The sequence below is a fragment of the Bubalus bubalis genome, chromosome 2 (genome assembly GCF_019923935.1).
Source record: "Bubalus bubalis isolate 160015118507 breed Murrah chromosome 2, NDDB_SH_1, whole genome shotgun sequence".
NCBI classification, from domain to species: domain Eukaryota; kingdom Metazoa; phylum Chordata; class Mammalia; order Artiodactyla; family Bovidae; genus Bubalus; species Bubalus bubalis.
The window spans coordinates 74589823-74605385 of NC_059158.1; the positions used below are offsets into that span (position 1 = coordinate 74589823).

At 51.4% G+C, this 15563-nt stretch overlaps 1 protein-coding gene across 1 annotated transcript; it reads right to left on the reverse strand.

The window, feature by feature from the left end:
- Nucleotides 1-6245: 6245 nt before the first annotated feature.
- On the reverse strand, nt 6246-10368 carry SP9 (Sp9 transcription factor). Its single transcript, XM_006063038.4, has 2 exons — nt 9995-10368; nt 6246-8979 (listed from the first exon to the last, which is right to left on the reverse strand). The coding sequence occupies exons 1-2, from the start codon at nt 10013-10015 to the stop codon at nt 7555-7557; spliced, it is 1446 nt and encodes a 481-aa protein (XP_006063100.1). The 5' UTR covers nt 10016-10368; the 3' UTR covers nt 6246-7554.
- Between the last annotated feature and the right edge of the window lie 5195 nt (nt 10369-15563).

A 15563-nucleotide genomic window follows, 5' to 3' on the forward strand; every position in this document is an offset into this window, starting at 1 on the left:
GCAGCAGGTTTCAGCTTACCTTGCAGTGGGAAATGGAGATCTTGCTTTGTATCATACAGTTTTAATCTGAAGAAAGCTTTTTATCTGGAAGGCTTGAAGAGCCCTTCCTTGCTGTTCTTGCAGGAGATGGCTTGCTGACAGTGAATCACGGTGCTGTTGGGAGCTTGGCGTTTCCCGTTTTTAATCACCAAATATTTACTATGCTTCAGCGTTGACTCTCAAAAATTTTAAAATCCACCTAAGCCATTTCACTTTCCTCCTTAGGAAACGACCGCTGGGCTGAGGTGCGCTGGAGGAGGCCACTCTGCAAGGCCGCACCCACCACACCCTGTGCTTAATAAGATCTGGGAGAAAGCTGCATTTTAGCTTCAGTAGCTGAGCAGTATTAAGAAATCTTTATTTTGATTTTCTGAAAAGAAAACCTAGATAGTTACCACTTCTTGAAAAGAGAAAAAGGCATGCAATAGCTGCTGGTCTTGGGAGCAGGTTTTTCAGATCAAAAAGGAGAAATGCTTTTTAAAAGTTGTGAGCAACAACTAAGACAGAGGGAACTATAAGGCTTGGGAGATGCGATGGCAACCCAGTACTGATGAATCTCCTCAAACCCCGTTCCTGCTGACAAGCAGAAACAGATCCTCGTCCTCTACCCTCTTTTCCCCCTCTTCACGCCACACTTAACACCCTCAGAATATAACTAATAATGAAGCGGGTAACACGCAGAAAAGGTAACGCAAAGTAATGCACATTCTGGCCCAAACTACCTGTGAGTTGCCTTTCCCTGACTCGTAGACACGGAAAACCCCAGTCCTTTCGGTCTGAAGGTCCTCCAGATGGGGCGGGCAGAAGCGGAGGTCGGGAGGCTTGAGTGCTGACCAGATCGTGGCTTCCAAGCACCTCGCCTTAGACTGAAAGGAGGCCAGATGGGGGCTGGAGTGAGTCCCGGGCTGGCTTGCTCTTCACATCCCCAGAGGCAACACCACCCCTGCGCACTGTGATGCTTTCCTAGACACGCGTCTGGCAACCTTCTGAACGTACCTCAAACCCAGATGAAAGCCTGATTATTAGGGGCCCATCTCCCTCCTAGAATAAGCGAGGAGGCCGCTGGACTACCCACCGACGAAGTGTAACAGGAAAGGATGCGGGCTAACTCGCAGCACCGGTCCTCCTTCCCATCCCCGACCCCACCGGTGGCCCACTCAAGAAATTCCAGGCTGTGGGCCAGAGGAGCTGCGCCCTGGGGACCAGCGCGCCAGGGCCGCCACGCGCCCTCGCCTGCCAGTTCCTGCCTAAGCTCGCCCGGCCTCCCGCGCGTTTCTCCTCTGCAGGTCGGAGGGTGGACTTCGCTAGTTAGGAAAGCGAGCGAGTATCTCGTCTCTCGGGCTCCACAGGTGAAGAGGGCGCTTTAGGACGCTGATGCTAATCTCTCGCTCCCGGGGCAAAAATGAAAATGTTGACCCTCGCCAGCAATCTGCAAGCAGAAAACAGATCAGGGTTGCGGGGCGGGGGCTGGGGGGTGGAGAGGGGACTTGTCAGTCTGCATTTTTAAAATAAATATATCACCCAGAAATGGTTGGATGTTTGCAAAACAATGTAAAATCCCTGGTATGAATTCTAAAGGAAGAGAGTGTAAGGATCTTGGAAAATCTAAAGCCTTGCTTTGCTTTCCCGGGTCCCTGAGAACAGGCCCTAGAGGAACATGTTTCCATGGACTTGCTGAAACCTTCCCTTAACTGGAGTTGCAAACACACTGTATATATTTATATCAATAACATATAGGGTAGGCATGTCTGTATGTATTTACCTCATACATATTTCTATAAACTCCAGCGTCTGGAAAGGGTGGGGGTAAATAACACTGAACGGTTAAAATTATGGAGAAGGGATAATAACTGATTACTAATTTGAAAGTAAATAAACAGGTGACTTTTTCAGATCAAATTCCTCCTTGGATCGTTACAATAAATATCTCTGAAGGAAGCTCTCTATTTATGTTGTCATTGATTAATTCTTCACTACCTCATTTGATTTCGATTTAGAACGATTTGATTCTAATTTAATTAGCATGTAATTTGGATGTACATAATTACTGTAATTATGACATTCAGGTAAGGCAGCTTTAGGCTGAAAGGCAATTTCAAATTTTCTAGCAACCTACTTTGTACTTGGAAATGGACAAGGACTTTGCGCCCTGCTATCCAAGTAGTAATTAGCACATCTTTGAAATAGGCAGTGCGGCGGGATTTGTATTAAAACAGCAAATACAAACCCAGCCGAGTTACCCGCTGCAAAGGTGGCTGAGAGTTCCGGGAAACGCACGGCGTTTCCCTGGCGCGAGATCAGGGAGCCCGGCGCCCCGTCGCCTCCGCCGGCTTTATCTGCTGCGGGCTCCGGCGCCTCTGCGGCCTTGGGTGCCGGATTTGGAGGTGTAGCTTTTAAGATTAAAATACAATAAACGTGCGGGGAGGGTTGGGGGACAAGAAAGGAGGGGAAGAAGCCATTGCACAACGTCTGAAGACGAGGGGTGGGGTAGTGGACTAGGAAGAGGAGGGAAAGGGGCGGCGGGAGGACGGCGAGACGCAGAGTGGAGAGAAAATTGGTCAACGCCCCCAAGTGTTATCCGATTTTAGATTTGGGTTTCCAAGGGAAAAGGCGGGGGCAAAGGGGATCAGTTCGCGCCGGCGGGCAGGGCAGACCCTTCGCAAGGAGCTGGGAGGAGGGGTTTCAGGACTTCTGGCAGCCCTCGGAGACCCTGACCGCCCCGCCGGGTCCCGGCCTACCCAGTAGCCCCCAGCACTCGACTCCGGCGGGACGGCGCCTGGAAGACAGAGGCGAGGCAGGAGACTGCTTCGGCCATACCCGGGTCCGGGCTGGAGAAGGTGCGGGTCCCTCGCTTCTCTCCCCTTCATAGGGGGTCTCGGGACATGGGACGATCTGCTTGCGTGCTTTAATCAGCTTGGTTTGGTCGGTCCAGGCCAGGGTCGTTGGGCGAAGAGCGCGGGGGCGCTGCGCCCACGGCCTGGTCCCCATGCCGGCTCCAAATCGCAGCCGACAGCGCCCAGCGTGCTCAACTCCAAGTTGGAAGACCCTGAAATTGCCTTGAAAGAAATGTTAAATACGCCAATTCTAAGACTAGGGCCAAGCAGGGCGTTATTTTATTTGTTTGGATTTTCAGTTAGCACATCTCAGAAAAAACTTCCTTGCCTGGGAGCAATAATACCGGCCGTTACTAAGCAGTGCTCCCCAGCAGCGGGGTTTGTCTTCCCCGGAAGACAAAAACTCGCTTTTCTTTGCTGGATTCGCTCGGTTGTTGCAGCTCGCTGCAAACGCCGACTCCCCGCTCTCGAAGCGGCGAGCGAGGGCGCATAGTGCGGCCTTCCCGAACCCGAGCTCTAGATGGCGCCAGAGAGCCGCACTCGCCAAGCCCCTCTTAAAGGAATCAAGAGCGACTGTCAAACATAAAAGCAAATCAGAGTTTTCAGTTTTTTTAATGTGTTAAGAATGTTATTCCTTAAGAAAATTTGTAGCTAAATTATTCTCACTTAAAATAAACACTTAGTATACCAATTACACAAATGGGCGGGATTTATGTAAGATTTACTTCATCTGCATTTTTGTAGTGGGAGAGAGCCTTGGCGAATACAGATAATAGATGCAAATAAGATTAGAGTTAAAATAAATAAAGTTTCCATCTGAATAAAAAGAAATTCAATTTTACACGACTTATAACGATTTGACGGAATGTCCAGACAAGCCGCTCAGGTGCACCATCTAATCGCGTCAAAATAATGTTTTCCCTCCTGAAGGAGAGAAAAATCTTTCTCTTTCTTTTTTTCGTTCTTTCTCCACACCCCCTCCCCCACATCAGGTGGAATTCGATTCACTCCAAGGGTTAAAAAAAAATGTAAATAAAGCCAGAAAAGTCAGAACGCGGAGGGGCGGTGTGGATTGCGGCTGGCAGAGAGAAGGGCCGAGGAAAACTTGGTCTTCGTTCCTCTCCTGCGCAGGAAGAGAAGCTACAGCGCAGGAAATACTTGGAGACACCGGCTGAAACGAAATCAAATTTCCTCTCACCCGGGACTGAGAGAACTCAGGGCCCCTGTCTGCGCCCCCAACCCTACACCAGCCTCCGAGCAGCGGCCCTCGCTTGCGCTCGAACCAGAGCGGGCCGGGCCCAGGAGCCCCGAGGTGGCCCTGGGGAGACGCGGCCCCACCTCGGGTGGAGACCGAAATCGTCTCGGAGTTCCTGGGCTCTCTCCTCCCACGCACGCCTTCCCCAATTTGCTAGGGCCCAGCGGGTCGCCGCCTGCTCCAGTCAAGGTATTCCCGCGCCCCCAGGCCCCCCTGGGGCTGGAGGTTGGGGAAGAGGGCGGGAGTCTCCCTTGCCTGCTAGTTTCGGCTGGGGGTAGGACCCTCTCCCTCCGCGTGCAGGTCCCGCGAGCTCTGCTCTCCCGGCTGGACGCTCACGCCCGACCGCAGCCCGCCGTTCTGGGAAGCCGCGGTGATGGACGTCCGCTGACCCGCGGGGCACAGGCAGCGCGCAGAGGCCTTGATCACTGGGCTGCGGAGGGAGCCGCGAGGCGAGCGGGACCTGCACGGCCAGGCCCTTTGATCTGCCTTTATTATCCATGAGAAACAAAGCTGCCCGGGGCAGACGCCCGGGCGCCCTTATTCCCCGGGAGACCCCACCACACCCTCACCTCCGCGCCGCCTACCCTCAGCCCCCTAAACACGCCAGGCACGCTCTCGACCTCCAGCGCCTCGGCCCCAAGCCCCTAGAGTGAACATAGCCCTGGCCAGCTTCTCCAGGCCAGGCCTGGACGAGAGGGCGCGCGGAGTGTAGGCTGGGGGGCCCGGTGATAATTTGAGCCAGAAGAGAAAATGGCCAAAGAAAAGAAACACTCGAGGAAGAGCCGGCCAGCCGAGGTTTCGGGGACGCAAGAAGGGGGAGCGGGAAGCCACCCAGCCCCAGACTCTGCAAACGCCCGGCTGCGGACCTTCGCTGTACGTTTTATCGCTACTTTGCTACTTGGCTTTTCACTGCAGTTTGAGAGAAAAATTTTGTTGACTTAATAACAACAGTTTATTTTTTTCTCCTCTATAAAAATCAAAACATTCATTCAAGTTCCCAAGACAATAATTTTTTTAAATCCCCACACTGCCCCCTCACACTGAGGCTGACTTTGCTTGTATTTTCTATTGTGAGGGGAGCCTTTTAGATATACTTTTATTCTGTAAATATGTACTTCATTTTCTAAATTAACATTTTTTCGAATTGCGAAATTATTACATTTACCAATTTTCTTTTCGTTTCTCCCTCTCTTTTAAATCGGGGCTGTTAAGTTGGTGGTCAGAAGACAAAGAGAATGAAAATAATTTTCATTTCAATAATTGCCTTCTGGTCAATTTAACTGTGCCTTATTTTGAAAGAGACTGTCTAAATGAGATTCCTGTCCCAAATGTGTTCCCAGGCCTGATCCCAGCCTTTAATTATTCCTGAGTTTTTTTTTCTTCAGAATAAGACGCCGCACTGAGTAATCACAAAGAAGTCAGAGAGCATCCTTGAACCTTTTCAGAAGCAGCGCCACTGATATTCAAATAACCTGCGAGGGCCATTTGACGGCGCGGGGACCTAGGCATTTCCAATTCACTATTTGCATAGATCAGCCGTCTTTGAAAAGGAAAGGAGCAGTTGTCTTCCATAACATTAAAAAGCCTAGTTATCAAATCAAGTGCTTAGTTTGGGGGCTTTTAAAACGTTTACATTTTATCTCAGGTTGCCCTTTACCGTTTGACATGCAAATTTGGTGCAGTTAATTTAGACAATTAAAAAGATCTTCAAGGGAGCTTTGTCACAGAGAATATTTGGAGTTTTCCCCGTGGACCAGCTGAGATAAAGTTGGCCAGAACAAATGATGTCTAGGAGATTAATTAGATATTTGATAAGACATGAATCCCTAATAAGGGAATACAAGGCACAGGGGGCTGCTGTGTGCTCTAAGTCAAAATTAATAACATTTAACAAGATTTTCATTTAGGCATGAAATGTCTTTTCCGGGGTATTGACTCTAGCGATTTATTCCCTTGAGTCACCTCCCAACCGTAGAGGGTCTTGGGAGGTAAAAGACTTCTTTCTAAAAGCTTTTTCCTTTCACTCATTGTTTCTAAATCGCTTTTTAAAAACAAACAAACCCACTGGAGTTTTGTCTGACCTCTCTAGCAGGGGTAGGCATCTCCCCAGTTAAAACTGCCAAGGACCTTTGCTTTTTCGAAGGGGTTCCAGAGTTTTAAAATGTCACCTTTTGAGAGCTCTCTCCTTAAGTAATACAACTACACCTTATAACCCCATTTAATTTATGCTGTTAATATACAAATAAATAATTTTGACTTTGCAAAAACATATGTGTATTATGGCTTTTTATAACTCACATAAACCTTACATTACCTAAGACTAACATTAAGGGAATTTTTCCCATCAAAAAAGGTCGAGCCATGTAAAGGTTACTGGTGGGGGGTGGGGGTGTGTGTGTGTAACAGGATTTAAAAAAAAAAGAAAGTGTATTGTTCAGAGTCCTTTAATAATACCAAAATGAAAATATGGTGTCAAGATTTTCTTCATACAGATAAACGCATTTAATTTCTTTAGATGACCTTAACTTACGTGTTTGTGAGTGAAATGATAACTCAACATTTTAAATATCTTTTACATATATACTGACTCTCACAAAGTGCATCAGAAAAAAAAAAAAAAAAACCTCCCTGAATTTCAGGAATTCACCAAAAAAAAAAAAAAAAAAACAACTCTATTCGAATGAACACTTACAAGAAAATAAAAGAGAACACAATCTTTTGAACCCTATTTTTACAGATGTTATGAAATACAGAGAAACTGTCACTAGGACTTCCAGTTTAATTTCTCACCTTCAGCCTTTTTGATGCTTCCTTTTATAGGAAAAAAAAAGTTTCACTGTAAGTAGATATCAAGCAGGACTTGGAGCATTTTATATATAATATAATCCACGCAAAGGGTCTGTTTTTATAGGTCCCGTTTGTTCTCAAATGTTCTGACAGTCCTTTGCAGGGTGGTGACTTGTTTTTGGAGAAAAGGAAAGAGAAGGGTGGAGGAACCGGGTGGGCGGTGGGGGGAGGAGGGAACGTTTCTATGTATTGCTTTTCGCTCGATAAGTTTGTGCGAGTGGTGTGTTAGTGTGTGTGTGCACGCTTGAGTGTGCGTGCTTGTGGTTGTAGGTCTCCGGCGTGTGTGTGTGTGTGTGTGTGTGTGTGTGTAGTTTTTTAAAGTGTTTGTGTCGCAAGTTGGTTCGCTTTTGTTCCTGGAACACGCGTTCGATTCTCGTCTGGGCTCGGGCAGCAGAGGGGAGCTCCTGGCTTGGCCGGCGAGCGGCGGTCCGCGAGCCGAGTGCCGCATCACCTCGCGCCGGCCCGGGGGCGGCCCTGGAGCCCCCGCCCGTCCATCCCCCGGTCGTTTGCCCTCCGAACCTCTCGCTCGCTTTCGTTGTCTACTCGCTCGCTCGCTTCCTCGCGCCTCTCTCCGGATCTCTAAGAGTCGTTGGGGCCAGACGCGGCTTCCTTGCCTCCCGCCGAGGCTGCCGCCGCAGCCGCCGCCGCCGCCGCCGCAGCCGCCCGGGCCGCACTGACGCCGGAGTCGTGCAGGATGAGGTCAGGGGACTCGGAGCGGGGTGTCTCCAGGTTGCTGGCGTCCGTGTCACTGTCGCTGCCCTTTTTGCCCCCGCCGCCCCCGTTGTGCGTCTTAATGTGTTTGCTCAGGTGGTCGCTGCGCATGAAGCGCTTGTTGCACACTGGACAGGCGAAGCGCTTCTCGCCCGTGTGAGTCCGCAGGTGCCGCTGCAGCTCGTCCGAGCGCGTGAAGCGCTTGCCGCAGAAGAGCCAGTTGCACACGAAGGGCCGCTCTCCCGTGTGCCAGCGCAGGTGCGCCTTCAGGTGCGACGTCTTGCCGTACACTTTGCCGCAGCCCGGGATGTGGCAGCTGTGCAGGCCCTTGCGCCGCAGGCTCGCCCCGGCCGGGCCCAGCCGCTCCGCCTCCTGGCAGTTGGGGCAGTCGCAGGTGGCGCGGCCGGAGTAGCGGCGGGCCGAGCGCGCCGAGCTCCCCCCGGCGGCGGCGGCCGCGGCGCCCGAGATCATGGCGCTGGCTGCGGCGGCCGCCACTGCGGCGCTGGAGTCCGAGTAGGAGGGCAGCACCGGCTTGAAGCCGTCCTGGGCCAGCAGGTGCTGGCTGGTGGAGAGCAAGTGCGAGGCGGCGGCGGCCGAGGAGCCGAGGCCCGTGGAGCTGAAGGCCGAGTGCGTGAGCGAGCTGAAGTCGGGGTTGTAGGTGCCGAGCTGCGAGTGCAGCGAGGCTTGGGGGGCGCCCGAGTGCAGCGAGCTCTGGAGCCCCCCAGCGGGGTTCTGCACCTCCAGCCACGAGCCCGGGCTGCTGTGCACGTCCCACCACGACGACGCAGCGCCGTTGGTCACCTCGCCCGCCGCCAGCGTCGAGTGGAAGCCTGACTTGTACCACGACTCGTACGGGTGCGCCATGCCCACGCGCGGGTACAGGCCGTCGGCTGCCGTCGTGTGCACCTTGGAGATGAAGGCCGATTGGCCGCCCGCCTCCTGCGGGGACACCCCGGCCGCTGCCGCCGCGGCCGCCGCTGAGTTGGAGAAGAGGCCGCCGTAGTCGCTGCTGAAAGCGGACGACGTAGGGGACGTGGAGGCCAAGCAGAAGGCGCTGTTGGCTGCGCCCGAGCCTCCCGCCAGGCCGCCCGAGCCGCGGCCGCCGGTGGCCACTGCGAAGCCCGAGAGGCTGGACCCGAGGTTGCAGCTGGACGAGGAGCGCTTCCAGGGATGGAAGCCGCCCTTGGCAAAGGCGCTCGACTCCGGCAGCGTCGTCAGCGGGCTCGTGTTGCCGATCTTGTTACAGGTCGCCGCCAGCATGGCCAACGGGGTCGTTCCGAAGCGCGGCTCTTCCTAGAGTGGGTGGGGTGAGGGAGGGAGCAAGGAGGAGGAGGGCAGGAACAAGTGGGAGGAAGACACAAAGTGCACCCGTGAGCAGCCCCGTCCCCCAGCCGCTGGTCCCGAGGCGGGGGGCGGGAGGTCGTGGCCCCCCAACTCGCGCCTCCTCCCGGTGAGCTCGCGGAGGATGCGCCGCGCCCCGCCGCGCCCCACGCGGGGCAGAGGGAATCCCAAGAGACAGGGTCCCGGAGCTGTAAAGTTGTTCTTCGGTGGGGCTACAAATCAAAGATGTGTCGGTTCTCCCCGCCTCAGTCGCTGCATATCCTGCCCCAAACTGGACTCAAGTCGCTCGCCTTCCGCTCGCCACAAGCCTGCTCCTCTCAAAGAAGCCCCCAAGTAGCCCTTCGGGATGAAGCGCGGAGGTAACCACATCGGCAACAAACACCAGGTGAGGGCAGAGGCGGCCGAAACAGCGACCGAGGGTGGGGGAAGCTTGGGGCACTCCTCCCAAGGGTGACTACGACTTGATTCTTTTTAATAGAAAACGTTTTAAATGTTTACATACACACACACACACACAGAGGAAGACAAGAATCCGAGCAGAAGTGACCCCCGCGATGGATTTCAGTCATAGACGAACTAGGAAGCCGCAGAAGTGTAAATGTTAATGTGACTACATGGTCTGCAGAACGATTAAGACTGTTTTCTGGAAACACCGCTGTCGCGTAATTGCAACAATCCCCTAACCGGGGGGGGGGGGGGGGGGGATGGGATATAAATCACGCGGGGGGAAAAAAGGAACCTCTAAAACCGAATATTGAAAGGACTTGCTTAACAAATCCTTTTCTTTCAAAGGCACCTCCTGGGTTCCAATAATTTGGAAAGAATCAATCCCAGAAATGTGGAAAGTGCTCAAAGAAGCTGAGGCTGCAGTCGGGCAGCAACAGTTTCTCCAGAGCCGCCGACCTGGAGAAGCCATAACGAAAAATTACTCCTGTTAAAACAAGCAAATACCGCACTTTCGACTTACCCCAAGTATAGACGTGGCCATAGCAGGTCCCTGGGTGGCGTGGCGGGGCCTGGAGCGAGGCTGAGCCTGGCGGCTGCTCGGTAAAACTATTCAGGTTCCGCGCGGCTCCCGTGTCCCCGCGCTCGCGCCGAGCGGACTCCGGGCTCCCGCCGGCTAAACTCAGCCTAAGTGCGAGGAGCACCCGCTTTGAAGTGCCGCTGGCTGCGCTTCTTACCCAATGAGGGCGCAGGCAGAGCAGACGGGAGCTGCCCAGCAGCCAATCAGACGCGCCGAGGGGCCCAAGCCCGGGCTCCCGGCGCGTGCCAGTCACTGCGGCTAGCTGGGTGGGGGGCGGGGGCGGTCGCCGACTAGGGACTGAAGAAATTACAGCGCAATTAAAAATTTACACACACTCACCAAGCCAGGTTTAAGTATCGTTGAGACCGAGTCACAAGCTTCCCCACGCCCCCCCCCCCACCGCCCCACCCCCACCCCGCGACCTCCCTGAGAAGATGCAAGTTAGGACTGACAGTCCTCGACTCTCCACTTGTGGGAAAGGAGACAGGAGGGGAGGGGGCGCAGAGGCGGAGGCCACATGAGCAAGGCCCAAGTAGAGATGAAAATGTCAACGCTCACTTTGTGTATCCAGGCTCTCGCCTGCGGAGCACAACTTCAGCTGGAATCCTTCATTCTCGCTCGCGATTGTATCATTGTCACTTGTCTACCTGGTTCCAGATTCCCACTGGATTCAGTTTTACTCTCAGAGTCACATTGAGGAGAAGGGGTGAAGGGACGGCTCCTCCGAAAGGAGAGAAATAGGCCTCTTCGTCCAGGTCTACACCCACAGACTTGGGAGATTGCCGCATCCCGCCATTTCCCCTAGCGGTCTATGTGACTTCCTAATTGTCGCTCTGGCCTCTGACCCAATGGGTAATACAAGTGCCACTCACACCCGAAGCTTCAAGTGGTAATTGAGGGCACCCTTTGTACCGTTTGCCAGTGCCTAGATACCAGGTTAACCCAGTTGTCAAATATGACTAAACAGTGGGACGTGCTGATTATCTGCCGGGTTTCGCTGGGGGCTGGCGTGGGGGTGGGAGACATCAGCCCATACAACACGCTGCACGAAGCCGCTTATTTTCACAATGCAACGACTTTGGAAACAGAGATCGGCGCGAGCCGCGTCCGCCCCCACCGCCACCCCCGCTGAAGCTGCAGCTTGCTCGGCTGTTTGTTTAACCCGGTGAAGATTTGCATGTCACGTTTCAGCCCAGAATCGAGTTTCTTGCCCCAGCTCCAACCCACTCACACTCCAGGCTGCCTGGGCCTAGAGGCTCCTCTGAAGGACAAGGACTCCGGTTTGAGGGGTGGGCTCGCCCCTAGCTCCCTGCTTTCCTGGACGTGCTCAGGGAGCTTCTCCCCCGGACCTCTGTCCATGAGTACCAGGGACGAGGCCACACGTGGGCGCCTCCACATTGTGCAAGCTGGAAGCATCTTAAAGTCCTCTTCGGATCCTGTCGTGTGATAAGACACGTCCTCAGACAGACAACTAACTACGCTTCTGGAACCCCTTAGTCGCTGAGGTGTTTTTCTTCTTTCTGGGTCTCCCCTTTTTCTTCAGGGTAGCCAGGAGCAGCTTTTGAATCAGAAATATCAGTGCCCTCGACAGACATGGGTACTGGTTTTAGTGTACCACATTTCCCCCTGAAAACCCACATCCTGCTCTAAAAGACATTTTAAACCACGAACCTCAATAGCTTGGGTGCAAAAGACGAGTTGTTGCGGAGGGGGAGCATACAGTACCTCTTGACCCAAAAAGTGCGACCACCGTGGCTCATCTCTTGGCCCTGAGACGGAGCCTGCATGCATCCTGGTGCACTCCATAGGTGGAGAAGACTATATGGGTTGCTTTCTTTGCTTTTCGTTAGAATATCTTGGCTCAAATGCTCTCCGCCCTCCCACTTTGGTCTAAGGTGGCGAAAAGGCCGAGGAAAGTACGACAGAGAAAGAGGAGAGAAGGGAGAGAGAGTGAGAAGACCCGCGCGGCTCTAATGAAGCTTTGTGTCCTGGGGATTGTAGTAGAAATTGGTAGGGGAGAGGGGGAAGGGGGAGTGTGAAAAGCCCCAGGGATTCGGCGTGGAGGGGTGAGGCGGCATCCTAGCAGCCTGGAAGGGAGCCCTTCCCAACAGGTGACTTCTGCCCTGGGAGAGCAGACTGGTGTTCGGCTTCCCGTAGAGTCTTCGCGTCGATTTACTAATAGAGGGATTGTTAAGTGGCAGCGAGGCGTTGCCGACTCACCCAATGCAGCCCGGGGAGGAGAAGCGCGGAGGTTCCCCCCAGCCACCTCCTCCCCCACCCCCAACACACCCTCTCTTTAAGGAAACCTGACAAAGTAATAAGACAATCCAAAAAGCCACTTAGCACTGGTGACATTTTCAAGTCAACCATTTAAAACAATTCACGCTGGTACCTCGGGCTCCTGGCGCCCGGGTTGCCTTCCTCTTCTCCTCTTCCTCCCTTCTTCTCCCCTCCCCCTCCCTGCGTTTTCAGCGTAGTTCCAGCTGTCAGACTCTACGTGGGCACTCGGATATTTCTTTAGATACACATCACCGGATCACAATAAAAGTTAGAAAATCTTCCAGATGATCGCAGGCAGACGCCCTGGGCACTTCAACTTTAAGGTGGGGTGCCCAAGGAAATCTTTCAGAAGTCCAGTTTTGTTTTTTTTTTATTCCCCGTGTGACAGATTTTTTTCTTCCTCTAAAAAATCTAGTTTTTAAACAAAGATCAATGTGTTATGCTGAAGTGTTGAGCTGACTGTTAAAACATTTGGGGAAATAATGACAATGTAACAAAGGCCTGGTTTGGAGTGAATCATCACCCTTTTAAAAGTTAAAGCAATTTTCAGGAGAATAGCTTTCAGCAAACGCTTTACATTATTCAAAACGGCCAAATAATGCTCTATTATAGCGCCTGAATGCTGCCAGTCAGCCCCTAAGTGCAATTTGTGCAAAGGCCCCGGTGCCTTATCTCCACTTCTTTATAAAGAGGTGAATATAAAACAATTTCTTCCAAACCCAGACAGAGAGCACGAAAATTGCTTCCCTTTCTGCAATCAGGGCAATTTAACTGGAGTGCAATTAGCACTATTAAATGTCGATTCTGCATAAACAAATCTGACTGAGCAGCGAAAGTGGGGTGAGAACCTCATATACACTGAAACTGATTTTTTAAAATTATGTATCCGGGTCCTTTACAATTGATCCGTGACGTTTTCATCTTGGAATATATTTACATCGTAAATACACTATGGTTAAATCAACATAATTTTTTTTTTGCAAAATAAAATTTCAATAAGAATCCTAATAAAGAAGAATAGGGTAATTAAAGGGAAGAGTTCACTTCCTTTGAACAAATATTGTTTCCCCCATCTTGCCTCTCCCGAGAGCTTCGATCTGAGCAACTGCTCAAGTTGCTGCGTTGAGGAGGCAAAGCCGGGGAAACAATTCCGTCATTAGCGCGGATCCGAAGGATTGGAGCTGCTACGCCACAGGGAGAAGAAAAAAAAAAAAGATGCTTCTCCTTGATGCAGCGGGAGACGGGAGAGGACCAGTTATCTTCTGAATAACTCGAAATATTAGGTGGCTGCCCAGTCTCGCAAGAGCTTTGGCCAGTCGCAGAGTTGAGCTGCGAATATATGGCACGGGCATGGGGTGGGGTGAGGTGAGGTGGAGTTGGGGAGACTTGAGGATGTGGGCGGGAGTGGAGGTGTCAGGGGAGGAGGAACAGAAGGTTCTCGCCCGGGCCCTGCTGGCTGCTGTCAAAGCCTCGGCCACCCAGACCAGGATGCCCAGGGGCGAGGAGAGGACCAGGAGAGGAGCCCTAAAAAAGGCATTTATCTGACCTGTCCTCCTCTCGCATGCCTTTATTTATTTGCTTAGCCACCAGGCTCCCTTTCTGAATAATACGCACAATTAATTATGCTTTTCATTTGCATGATCTACACTACAGCAGTGATTATCAGGTCAGCACGGTGTGGGAGTTGGGGAGATACATTAATAACGAGTTAAAAACAAAACAAATAACAACAAAAAAAACCCCCACACAGGGAAAGCTGCCCTTGTGTACCACGGGGGCTGAAGAAGCCAGTACAGAGTAAGGTTGTTGAGTCCAATGAAGCTTTTCCTCAGTTGGAGTTTGTCAATAGTGGGTGACAATTAAATGCAGCTTTTAATTAGAAGGGAATCTTTTATCATGGACACATATCTATATTTTTAAAAGCATCAGCCTTGAGATCAACTGGATGGAGAAAATTAACTGAATATTGAGAAACTCTACCACAACTTCCACTGAGTTTTCACTTAATATGTGTTCTATAACACCCTCATTCCATCCCAACCCTTGCAAATAAAAGAGGCAGAAAGGCTCAAGAGGCCACTGGAACTTTCATCTTTTCTCTACCTCAGAAGTGTTACTGCTCTTTAGAGATGGGAGGAGATGCAAATCCTTTTTGTCTCTAAGGTCTACTGGAGAATCTGAAAACCCTTAGTCTATTAAGGACACTCCACACCTTTGCCACACAACTAATTTTCTGCTGCTAGATGTATCTGGGCTATATATTTTAAGCCTGCCTTGATCTGTTTATCTGAGCCAAAAATGCATGAACAATTAAATGAAAGACTCTGGTGTGTCAAAGGAAGGAAGGTGTCTGTAGACTGTGATGATTTTAATGACTGCAATTATTGGAAGATTATTCGACAAGCATCATAGATTTGTTTACTGCCTTACCTGGAAACTATGGGGGGCCTATTCGCCTTGGGGTTTTACCTCCCCCGCCCTCCATCACCAACTACTAGAGGGGTCTTAGACATAAGCAAATGTTGGCTTCTTCTTTTTTAGGGCATTTCTACCAAAATTGGACTTCCCTGGTGGCTCAGACAGTAAAGCATCTGCCTACAATGCAGGAGACCTGGGTTCGGTCCCTGGGTCAGGAAGATCCCCTGGAGAAGGAAATGGCAACCCACTTCAGTACTCTTGCCTGGAAAAATCCCATGGATGGAGGAGCCTGGTGGGGTACAGTCCATGGGGTCGCAAAGAATCAGACACAACTGAGTGACTTCACTTTTCTACCAAAATGGAACACATTTGTTGTCTCAGCCAACTCTCATGGAACCATCTTTGGAGACACTAAAGCAATCTTTTCACACAGACCCTAAGTTAATATGTTTAAAAAACCCAAAGACCAAGGAATTCTGATCATGCATCAGCTTCTCCTTGCCAGCATATTAGTTTCCTCAGTTTTACATTTTCATAGGCAGCCTTTGAGGAGACTTCCAACTTCTCCTTCATCCAGGGTTTAGAGGAGACACAACTGCAAGTTATGAAACAGGACTTTGGGCATACTTAATATGCCTATTGGAGAAAGTTTGGCTTTTCTTCTACAAGTGTCCCCTACCCCTACCCGCCCCCAGCCGTAGGATTTCCAATCACAATTCCTAATGTTGCACTGTTAGAAATAAGTAAATAAAAAGAAGTATGACTGAGAGCAGTTTGTATCCAAGGAACTTCTTTGCTGTATTATACACAGACA

Bases quoted from the DNA above. Each gene is read 5' to 3' on its own strand.
- SP9 (XM_006063038.4), bottom strand. From the start codon at position 10,015: ATGGCCACGTCTATACTTGGG. The intron at 8,980-9,994 runs GTAAGTCGAAAG...CACCCACTCTAG, and splicing joins TGGCCACGTCTATACTTGGG to GAAGAGCCGCGCTTCGGAAC.